The sequence below is a fragment of the Lipotes vexillifer genome, unplaced genomic scaffold (genome assembly GCF_000442215.2).
Source record: "Lipotes vexillifer unplaced genomic scaffold, Lipotes_vexillifer_v1.1 scaffold413, whole genome shotgun sequence".
Classification (NCBI taxonomy): domain Eukaryota; kingdom Metazoa; phylum Chordata; class Mammalia; order Artiodactyla; family Lipotidae; genus Lipotes; species Lipotes vexillifer.
The window spans coordinates 729891-742084 of record NW_006769725.1 but is presented as its reverse complement, the minus strand read 5'-3'; the positions used below and the strand labels follow the sequence as shown (position 1 = coordinate 742084).

The window sequence follows — 12194 nt, the reverse complement described above, 5'->3', positions numbered from 1 at the left end:
TCAGCAGGACATGACAGTTTTAGCTCTTAAATATTTCTCAGATCTATGTATTAAACCTCACCTCCACTGCCATCACCCTCATTCAGACTACTGAGATCTTTCACCTGGGCCACCTGAGGAAGCCTCCTAACTGGTCCTGCCATAGCCTTCCTTCCTTCTCTACAATATACTGAGCTAGTGTGTGTGGTGTGTGTGTTTCTTTTAATGCAAATCTTAGCCTCGTAGGATAAAAGCTAGAGTTTTTAGATGGCCTTCAAGGCCCACATTGCCAGCCTCTTTAGCTTTATCTTTTAAACATGATCTCTGTATTTTAGCCACCTTAGCCTTCTCTTAGTTTCTCAGATACCAGTTACTTCCTCCCACTTACTACCCTTTGATAGTCGACTCTCCTCCAATCTCTGTTCAGTCATATTTGAGAAGTCTGACGTCTCTTATTCTCTTACTGGGTCAGTTTCCTGTTATGTGTCTTCATAGTGCTTCTCACTCATCACACTTAGCACAGTTAGAGTAGTCCCTCCTTATCTGTGGTTTTCCTTTCCGTGGTTCTGGTTACCCGTTGTCAACTGTAGTCTGAAAATATTAAATGGAAAATTCCAGAAATAAACAATTTTTAAGTTTTAAATTGTACGCTGTCTTGAGCAGTGTGATGAAATCTCTCGCCATCCTGCTCCATCTTACCTGGGACGTGAATCATCCCTTTGTCCAGCATATCCTGCCCGTTAGTCACTTAGTAGCCATCTGAGTTATCACATCGATTGTCAGGGTATCACAGTGCTTGTTCAGGTAACCTGTATTTTACTTACTAATGGCCCCAAAGCATAAGAGTAGTGATGTTGACAATTCAGATATGCCAAAGAGAAGCCATGAAGTGCTTCCTTTAAGTGAAAAAATTCAAAGTTCTCGACCTAATAAGGAGAGGAAAAAAACTGTATCCTTAGGTTGCTAAGATCTATGATACAAGTGAATTTTCTATCCATGACATTATGAAGAAGGAAAAAGAAATTCATGCCAGTTTTGCTATCATACCTCAGAATGCAGAAGTTATGGCCACAGTGCGTAAGTTCCTAGTTAAGATGGAAAAGGCATATTTGTACAAGATATTTTGAAAGAGCGAGAGACCACATTCATATAACTTTTATTACAATATGTTGTAATTCTATTATTGTTGTAACTTTCATACTCTGCTCAATTTATAAATGAAACTTTATCATTAGGTATGTATACATGGTATGTATAGGGTTCAGTACTATCCGCAGTTTCAGGCATCCACTAGAGGACTTGGAATGTATTCCTGTGGATAAGGGTGGAATTACTGTAAACTTACTATTGGTGTGATTCTTTAATGTTTTCAAATACAAGTATTTTAATGTCTCTGTTTTTAGCTGTATGTTCAGTGACAGCGAGGAAGATTGATCTTTGCTCATCACTGATTGATTAGAATGTTTCCTAGCATGTGGTAGGAGCTCAGTGAGCATCTGGTGAACGAGAAGAATAAATGAAACAAAATTTTAGCTGTTTCAAGTTCCATTTACTTCTAATGTAATGAGTTATGTTGTATGCCTCAGATGTATGAATGTTACAATTGTTTTTGTAATATTTTTACATTTTAAATATTGAATGTATTTTTAAAAATTTATTTTCTTTGGATATTTTTATTTGTCGTGGAACTTTAAAAATTTTAAGGATATGTGGTTTCATATTTGATCGCTAGGGTGTGCTATAACATCAGGCTCTTAATGGTGAAAACTGTTATGTGCTGTTTGTTTGACTGCTTTGCAAATTTTAGTTAAAGGAGTGTGTGATAGTTATCATGCTAGCTGATATATCATGCTCTCCATAGCTTGGGTGTTTGGCAAGTGGAAGTTGATGTTTTAAATAGCTGTCTGTATCATCTGATCACTTAGAAAGAAAACAGCTTGGGTTTCATTTTTAATTTCATCATAGAAAATAGGAGAGCTTTTTTTAAAGGAAATAATAAAGTAAAATATTAACTCAGCAAATTATGGGACACTTGATATACGTACAGTATTCTGCCGGTCTCTTGGGTATATATAAAAGTATAATACACAGGCGCATCCTTAAATATGTTTGAAATCAAGTTGGTAAGTCTGTGCACACACAGAATTTAACGGACAGAACAAGAATAAAGTTGCAGTATAACATAACAGTTTTAAAGAAGTCCCAAAGCAATACATGACTAAGTGCTGTATGAGTGGTTCAGAGAAGGAGAAATGACAGTGGGCTAGAGTTGTCTGGAAAAACTTCATTGAGGAGGAAAGCCTTGAGTATTACGTTCATAAACACTTTTCCTATTCAGTCACAAATATTTGATTGTTATATTTATGGCCATATGAATAGTGTTAGAAAAATATCGATCTATTTCATTGCTACTAGCTTTTGAACATAGGATGGGATTTTTAAAAGAGAGGAGAAAGGGCAGTAGAAACAGAGGAAATGGTGGGAATTAAAGCAAGAAAAGAATGCTTAATGATTCTTTAGGGAATCAGGGTGGCAGGGATGGAGGGCTCATCCTAGGAAATTCCACAAATAATAAATTCTTGTTTTAATTGTAGGAAATGTGATCTTTTTTCCCCCTACGGCTAGGGAACTAGAAGAATGGCAGTGTTGTTACTTATTGATGTGAAAAGAAGGATTAATGCAGTTTCTGTTTGTTTATTGTTACTTCTGTATTCTTTTTCATTTTAATGTGTTTTCTTTCATTTTCTTTTCACTTAAATACCTCCTTATGTAATTCTAGGCAGAAAATGTGATCTTGTGTTTCTAATTAGTAAGAAAAGCTATGTGTGAGACAAAATCATTATATCAGTTCTAATTTTATATAAAATCTTTGTAACTGGGATAATATAAAATTCTTTTTAAAAACAGTCAACTATGTGAGCAAAAAGTAATTTAGTTTTTCTCTTGAAGTCTAAATTTGGCAAGATTAATATTCTTCAGTTGGAACAAAAATCTTTGAAAGATTTTAGCCAGCCCTTTTATGTTGGTTTTATTTTCAGAAGGCTAAATTTTATATGGATTATCTATTGGGATGTCTGTTTGTGTTGCAAATACCTAAGGCTTAATAATGCTGTTATTTATTGTTGGAAAGCTTATACTGTTTTTATATTTGTTTAGTCATAGCTCTGTTTTATTTAGCAATTTTGCTTCATTGTAAGAGGAAATTTTGACAGACTTATAACTGTTTAAGTAAATTTATAATTAATGAGATTATTCATTGGAAAATCATTAATGGAAAGAATTCTAACATCTTATGAAACGATTTAAGTCTAATGCTTACAGCAACCCTCTGAACCTTTCTGAAACGAGAACAGTAATGCCTATCATATGAAAGTACTTTATGAATTATAGAATGTTACATAGATAAAGTTGTTATGCTTAAGCTCTCTTGATTGTTTGGCTTTGATTTAACAAGGCCTATATAAGATACTTTAGTCCTTATATTCAGTTCTGTTTGCCAGTGACATCATTTTCAAACATAGGGCTTATAGTTGCTGCTTCTTACTCTTAACAATTAAAAAATAACTGGTTCTACATGATTTTTGCATTTCTCTGAACGTGTCAAAACACTTTAGCTGATCCCTAGACACCGGGATGATTTTTGAGCACCAGTTTATCATTATCTGTTTTGTTATGCTATGTTATAATTTATTGTCCTAGAAGGCCTCTAATCTCCAGCCCTGACTGACTTAAGGACCTTTCAAGGAACTTAACCAAGGGGATTTCCATTTAGCCTGTCCAAGGTAGTTATCTATTCCATTAGAACATAGAATTTTCCCATTTATTTTATAGTCATTTTAGTTTAGATTCTCATCATCTCCTAACAGGTTTATCCCAACAGCTTTCTATTTATCTCCTTGGCTTCATTTTTCTTCTGGCTGGAAGTCTTTTACTTCATCCCGGAGATTCTCTTATCTTTTTGAATGTCATAGGTCAGGTATCCGGCAGGATTCAAGTCATAGAACTTCATTAAAACTAAGAACCTAATAAGTACCCATTTTCATTTCATTTTGTATTTCAGTACCCACATCTGGAAGGAAGAAGTTATTAGTAATTCGAAAGAATAAGGAATTTTTTTTAAGAAAAACTCTGCTTTTATTCTGTCCCATATTTAAAATCCTTTGGTTTCTGCTTCAGTTATTTATTCTCTAATTACTTTTTTTTTTTTTTTTTTTACAAACAACTATGTTCCAGGTGTTTTGCTGGACACTGAGATACAAAGATAAAAGAAACAGAGTCCTGCACCTTGAGAGACTAGTCTAGCAGTTAAGACAGATGTGTGTGAAGTTTTAGAACAGTAATTGAAGTGCTCTAAAAAGAGGAAAGGTGATATTTGAACCAGTCCTTAAAGAATGAGAAGACATTTTTATACACTACAGTGTATAGAAAATACACTGTATTCTGAGTGAAAAAGGCCTGGATTTGAGTTCTGTCCTTACCATTTCCCCAGTCTGTGAGTCAGGCAAATTATCGAATATTCTTTGAGTATTAGTCTCCTAATCAGTATAACGGAAATAATGCATGCTTTCTTCATGGAGTATTACAAAGATTAAATGAGATAAATGAGATAATGTATATGAAAATACTCTCAGTAAATTTGCCCACTCACAAATCAGATTCAAAAACATTTTAGTTCTTACTGTATTTGTACTCTGACCCTACTATTTCATTTTAACTTTATTTCCCTCCTAATCTCTTAATCCAATCATTCAGTTTATTGAAGAGAACAACCTACCTTTACTTAAGCCAACAAAATCTTTTACTGTTCCATGTATTAGTATGACCAAAACCCTATCTATCTCAATGCCACTCCTCTCAGCTTTAATGTCATTTCCTCAGTGAAGCCAACAGTTTATACCCTCCTCCATATTGTTAATTTCTCCTGTGGATCCATAGTACTTGGTACATTATTGGTATAAATATTAATTATATACTCTCACATTGCTTTGTCATTCTTAAATACCTTTTTAAATCTCTTTTACCAGAGTTTCTTTTTAGTGGAGGGGACTGAATTTTAATCAGCCTGATTTTCAGTACCATAGTGCTGAAACAAACCCAATAAATGTGCATAAATGAATCAGGAAGTCAGTATTTTAGGCCCTGTTTGTCTACTTGCTGTTTGACTTTCTGTTGTTAAACCCAGCTAGACCTAAATTTGCTTATTGCTGAAAAGAGGGCATTGGATTAATCTAAGTAATTTCTAGGTATCTTTCTAAGCATAGAATTCCACATTTAGGCCACGCTCTGTAGTTCCTTTGTTAATTTTTCTCCTTACAGGAATGCTTCTTACACCCCCTCATTCTATAGCCCTTTTATTGTCTTCTCCATGGTTTTTAAAGTCCTTAGAGTCAGAAGACCTTTAAGTTTGTTTTCTTCAATTCTTTTCTGTTGTATTATGTCATTTTATATGTTGTTTCCTGATCTAGTTTGTGAGTTCTTAGAAGGCAGATTGTGCCTTGAAGTTTCTGTCCTATCAGCCACACGTAACTCATGAAGTTAGAACACACCCTCTCACCATACACAAAAATAAACTCAAAATGGTTTAAAGACTTAAATATAAGACATGACAATAAAACCTCCTAGAAGAGAACATAGGCAAAACATTCTCTGACATAAATCGTACCAGTGTTTCCTTAGGTCAGTCTCCCAAGGCAACAGAAATAAAAACAAAAATAAACAAATGGGACCTAATCAAACTTACTTACAAGCTTTTGCATAGAAGAGGAAACCATTAAAAAAAAAAAAAAAAGACAGCCTACAGAGTGGGAAAAAATATTTGCAAACTATGAGACTGACAGGGCTTAATTTCCAAAATATACAAACAGCTCCTAAAACTCAACAACAACGACCCTATCCAAAAATGGGCAGAAGACCTAAATAGACATTTCTCCAAAAAAGACATACAGATGGCCAATAGGTACGTGAAAAGATGATCAACATCACTAATTATTAGAGAAATGCAAATCAAAACTACAATGAGGTACAACCCTACACCAGTCAGAATGGCCATCATTAAAAGGTCTACAGATAAATGCTGGAGAGGATGTGGGGATAAAAAGGGACCCTACTACACTGTGGGTAGGGATGTAAACTGGTGCAGCCACTGTGGAAAATAGTATGGACATTCCTCAGAAAACTAAAAATAGAATTATGATCCAGCAATCCCACTCCTGGGCATATATCGGGACAAAACTATAATTCAGAAAGATACATGCACCCCTAGTTTCATAGCAGTACTACTGTTCACAATGGCCAAGACATGGAAGCAACCTAAATGTCCATCGACAGATGGATGGATAAAGATGTGGAATATATAAACAATGGACTATTACTCAGCCATAAAAAAGAATGAAATAATGCCATTTACAACAATATGGATGGACCTAGAGATTATCATACCAAGTGAAGTAAGCCAGAAAGACAAATACCATATGATATCACTTATATGTGGACTCTAAAATATGACACAAATGAACCTATCTAAGAAACAGGATCACTGACACAGAGAACAAGACTGGTAGTTGCCAAGGGGGAGGGGGTTGGGGAAAGGATGGAGTGGGAGGTTGGGTTTAGCAGATTTAAGCTATTGTATATGGAATGGATAAACAACAAGCTCCTACTGTAGAGCCCAGGGAACTATATTCAATGTCCTATGATAAACCATAATGGAAAAGAATATTTTAAAAAAAGGAATGTAGTGTGTGTGTGTGTATATATATATATATATATATATATATATACACACACACACACAAACGTGTAAAACTGAATGACTTCGCTGTACAGCAGTAATTAACACAACATTGTAAATCAACTATACTTCAATAAAATAATTTTCTGTCCTATCTATAATCCTTAGAGTATCAGAGTATTTACTGTATTTTTCTTTTTCTTTTTCTTTTTTTTTTTTTTGCGGTACGTGGGCCTCTCACTGCTGTGGCCTCTCCCATTGCGGAGCACAGGCTCCGGACGCGCAGGCTCAGCGGCCATGGCTCACGGGCCCAGCCGCTCCGTGGCACGTGGGATCTTCCCAGACCGGGGCACGAACCCGTGTCCCCTGCATCGGCAGGCAGACTCTCAACCACTGCGCCACCAGGGAAGCCCTGTATTTTTCTTGCTTACAAAATTTAGACTATATATTATAGTCACAAGATTTGGCTGCTGATTATCTTGTTTCTATATATTTTGAAGCTCAGTGCTAATCTGTCACTCTTATTCATAAATGTTAACCAATATAAAACATTCTTCACAAAGTTGTCTGTATTTCCTAACATATGTTTGATTACAGTAAATTGGCTATATGAATGTTATTAGAAAAAACAGACCATTTTTTTTGGGGGGGGTAGTATAGTTGATTTACAGTGTTGTGTTAGTTTCAGGTGTACAGCAAAGTGAATCAGTTATACATATACATATATCCACTCTTTCTTAGATTCTTTTCCCATATAGGCCATTACAGAGTACTGAGTAGAGTTCCCTGTGCTATACAGTAGGTCCTTATTAGTTATCTATTTTATATATAGTAGTGTGTATGTGTCAGTCCCAGTCTCCCAATTTATTCCTCTGCCACCCCATTTCCCCCTTGGTAACCGTAAGTTTGTTTTCTGCATCTGTGTCTCTGTTTCTGAAAAACAGACCATTTCTTGCGAGATCTTTCCCCATGGTATTTTATACACAAGATTTTATAACTACCTACAGATTTTTTTGTTGTTCTTTACTTACAATTTTAAAGGTAAGTCTGGTTGCATATATTAATTTGTCTTCTGAGTCAGGGCCTTGCAATTCCTCCTCTGTATTTCTATTAATAAGCAATTTTACTAATGGTACTAGAAGCTTTAATCTTCAGTTTCTGTTGTTTTGCAGATGTTCTACTCATGGTTCCCCAGGACCAGAAGGCAACCATAGGTGTACCACTTCTAGATAGGCAACCATAGGTGTACCACTTCTAGACAGTCCCAAGTAAGGTTAATTGATTAGCTTTGGGACCTCAAAGCTAGACTGCTTTTTAGCACTGAGAGAGAATATTAAGAAATTGGGAATAGTATGATATCAAGTAGAATGTATTATCTGAATACTTTCTGCTCCACAGTTTGAGTTACCTTTCTGTTTAGTTATATAGCTTAGCTCCATTCCAGCTTTTGGTGTTTCCAAAGTTTTCTCTACAGCACCAATCCAAAGAAAATATTCTCCTTGTTTCTGTTTGTCACTTTGTCATTCTGTAAGTTGAATGCAAAAGCTTCCAGGTCCCCTTATATTATAGGTCACAAGGAAAAAAACGTAACACTGTTAAAGAGTATTTCAGAGGAGATTTTTGTGTGCAAAATTTGGCAAGATGAATGAAAATTCACAATTCCCGTTCTTTCAGTCCCTGGCTGTGTTCTTCACTGCCTGCTTCTTCCGTGCTAGCGCCAGTCACTTTTGCATCTATTGTAGAAGAAGAGCTACAGCAGGAAGCAGCTCTTATCAGAAGTCGAGAAAAACCCTTGGCTTTGATTCAGGTAAATAACATGCTTATTTGGGTTTAATTTAGGGTAAGAACTATACTACATTTCATTCTTAGGTCTTAAGAAAACGCTCTTTGTTTGCTTTGCAGTGGTGCATGTATTTATCACATTAAAATGTGAGTGCAGTGTAAAAACTGAAGCATTCAGCAAGTGTTAATTTGAAGGTATTCAGGATAATTAATTTACAACTAATAAATTGTGCTAAAGCTAATATTTTTAGCACCGGTGATGCTTTGGACTGTTTTTGAAAGTGACCAGTAGAGAACTTGGCATTATGTAGCTCTACACCTGGATTCTGTATCAGTAAGAGTTCTTAGGTTGTAAGCCACAGACACCAAGTCAGGCTAACTTAAGGAGAAGAGAACTTACTTGAGAGACACTGAGATTCCACAGACTTAGCTGAAAACCAGAGAGCCAGGCTTAGGAAACAGACAAGACTCACAGTTGTCCTGAAGAGCTTAAAGAACTAGACTTGTACAACAACAGAAAGTATCTCACAGGATGAGCAATTGGAATGAATGGATTCCATCAGCCATCTTCAGTTTCTTTTTCCTTGCTCTAGATTAAAATCAAGGGAAGGTGGGTATCTGATTATTCTAACTCAGGCCTCAACCCTTCTCCTTTCGAAGGGGATAACAGGATACCTATTCCACTGTCTTGTATGCACAGAAAGTGGTAGTTCCACAAAAGGAAACTGGAAAGCTAATAGGATCCTGCTCGGTGTATAATTGAAGGAGTAAAGCAACTTCTCTTTTTTCCTTCCTCCTTTCAGATTGAGGAGCGTGCGATACAAGATTTATTGGTTTTCTATGAAGCATTTGGCAACCCTGATGAGTTTGTCATTGTTGAAAGGACACCGCAGGGACCACTGGCAGTACCTATGTGGAATAAGCATGGATGCTAGTTCACCGTGGAGTTGAGATACACTTTGCATAAGTTGTGACTGTTATAAATAAATGCTGTGGGAAAAGAGTTCTTACACATTTGGTAACAGATCATGTTCTAGATAGAATAAGAAAGGATTTAATTTCTCTACTGAACTTGAAGCATATACTGTTTGTATGATTAAAAAGAAGTCGCTGAGAATTGTGATTTTAGTAACCTTTTGTGTAAAAATGTGTGAGAGGAAAAACTTATTTAAATAGAACTATTTTTCTGAATAGTCTTAAAAGGAAAACATGAGTGATTGAAGTGTAAACTTTAAGAGTGATGCATTAAAAATAACTTTCCATTTGAGAATTTGGGATAAATAATTTAGAAGATTTTTGCCAAATATCATGTTTTTTTTTTAGTGTGACATTGATGAGCTTAAAGTAGGAGCGTCAGCCATTACTTTTGATCCATTAATGGCCAAAATTTTGTGTTTGCTATAGTACTTATGCCTCCATTCTTGTGTCGTTTTCATCGGGCTTTGAACGTTCTGGCCTGATTTTTAAAGCCTGAGCTGCCTGAATGCCATTTTATTTCGGTTTCAACAGCACATTCTCCATTTTGCATTGAACTGTGGAGTATGGTGGAAAGGAAATAAGAATACTATTCTGAGCAGCTTAGTCTAAAATAATAGTTTCTTAAAATAAGATTTGGAGTCATTGTGGGGATTGTTTTTGGATGGGGAGAGGAGACCTTACAAAAAGCCTTATTGTGACAGAACCCATTTCTGAAAGTGTTACAGTTTTCTAAAATAAATGCTTAATTATACATATAAGAATTGAATAGTTTGGAAGAAGGTTGGTTTACAGTTACCTTTACAATGTTACATAATCAGAAATTCTCTGAGCCTGGGTTATATGAATAGACATAAACATTGTTTTCTCTACAGTATGCTGTTCGGGTTGTTTTTGAGTGGTTAAATTAAAAAAAAAAAAAGTTAAATCTGTGCTTCAGCACCTAGACAAATTGGGAAAGTTAATGTTTCTGAGAAATAATAAGCCAAGGGGAACATACAGGCAAATCACTGCTATGATTAGGTTGACGAAAATACGGCTGAAATTAACTCAACGCTTGAGCTTTAGCTCCACCCAAAGCAGCAAACTTGTAAGCAAATGTGCAATAAAAAATAATCTTGATCCATTTCACTGTTACTGTGTGTTTGATATCTTATACTATATTGACATCTATTATAAGAGGAATTAATAATGATTCCTAATATCATATATTGTAGCCAGTATTTGTTGAAGTTGATGCTGTATCCATTCCTTGACTACTTAAAAAAGGGCAGTTTTCCTAAAGTGCACCTGTATGTTTGAGTAAATTGAGAAGCAATGTATTTTATAATGTTTTATGGATGTTGCTGTAAAGAGATTTTCTGAAGTAATTGATTTATTTCATTTGAACCTTTGATTCTTCCATACTTCTTGGCATCTTTAAAGACGCCATGAAGTGATTTTCGTGGTGTACTACATGCTGCCTGGGAAGCACCCTAAGGGCCTTTGGTGAGTGGGATGTGAAGGAGGGGCCGGGGTTGACCAAGTCTCTGGGGTTTTAGGTCTTCACAAACCTCATTCAGAGCAATTGCACTTTACGACCTGTTTATATAGTGGGGTATTAATATAAAACTTCATTTGGGAGAAAAAAGTTCTTTCGCTAGTAAAATGAAAGGTGGTAAGCACTGCTATAAACTACATGAAGATAGCAACCTGATACACTGGACCAAAAAGCCCAGGAAAGTGATGGGTTTTTTCCTTAACATTATTCTGCCTACAATAATTAACTCATCTTTAATCCCATGACTTTAAGAAAGTCTTAAGACTCTTGAAATGGGCAATTTAAGGGATCGGTGGGATGAAGAGGTTTTTAAGATTGCATAGAACTCCTTAGCCTAGAAAGGTGTTGATTGGATGGGGAATTGGGATTGGGGGTAGAGGTGTCAGCAGAATATGCTTAACATTTGCAAAATCAAGACCAGTCAGGTAAAGTCGTATTTGTTGACAAAATACTAGGATTCAGGACTTCTCATAAAGTCTAAACAGGTGGCTTTTAAAATAAATTGTAGACTCTTTCCAAGATGGCGGAGGAGTAAGACGCAGAGATCACCTTCCTCCCCACAGATACACCAGAAATACATCTACACGTGGAGCAACTCCTACAGAACACCTACTGAACGCTGGCAGGAGACCTCAGACCTCCCAAAAGGCAAGAAACTCCCCACGTACCTGGGTAGGGCAAGAGAAAAAAGAATAAACAGAGACAAAAGGATAAGGACGGTACCTGCACCAGTGGGAGGGAGCCGTGAAGGAGGAAAGGTCTCCACACACTAGGAGCCCCTTCGCGGGCAGAGATTGCGGGAGGCGGAGCGGGGAGCTTCGGAGCCGCGGAGGACAGCACAGCAACAGGGGCGCGGAGGGCAAAGCGGAGAGATTCCCGCACAGAGGATCGGCGCCGACCGGCGCTCACCAGCCCGAGAGGCTCGTGTGCTCACCCGCCGGGGGCGGGCGGGGCTGCGAGCTGAGGCTCGGTTTCGGTTTCGTTCGGAGCTCAGGGAGAGGACTGGGGTTGGCGGCTTGAACATAGCCCGAAGGGGTTAGTGCGCCACGGCTAGCCGGGAGGGAGTCCGGGGAAAAGTCTGGACCTACCCAAGAGGCAAGAGACCTTTTCTTGCCTCTGTGTTTCCTGGTGCGCGAGGAGAGGGGTTTTAAGAGCGCTGCCTAAAGGAGCTCCAGAGACGGGCGCGAG

General features: G+C 37.0%; 1 protein-coding gene across 1 annotated transcript in view; it reads left to right on the top strand.

Annotated features, from left to right (window-relative positions):
- Nucleotides 1-9426, top strand: part of IBTK (inhibitor of Bruton tyrosine kinase) — a 79436-nt gene extending 70010 nt beyond the window's left edge. Inside the window, 3 exon segments of the mRNA XM_007445878.1 lie at nt 7882-7977; nt 8384-8516; nt 9295-9426. Coding sequence (XP_007445940.1) covers nt 7882-7977; nt 8384-8516; nt 9295-9426 — 361 coding nt within the window.
- The last annotated feature ends 2768 nt before the right edge of the window (nt 9427-12194 follow it).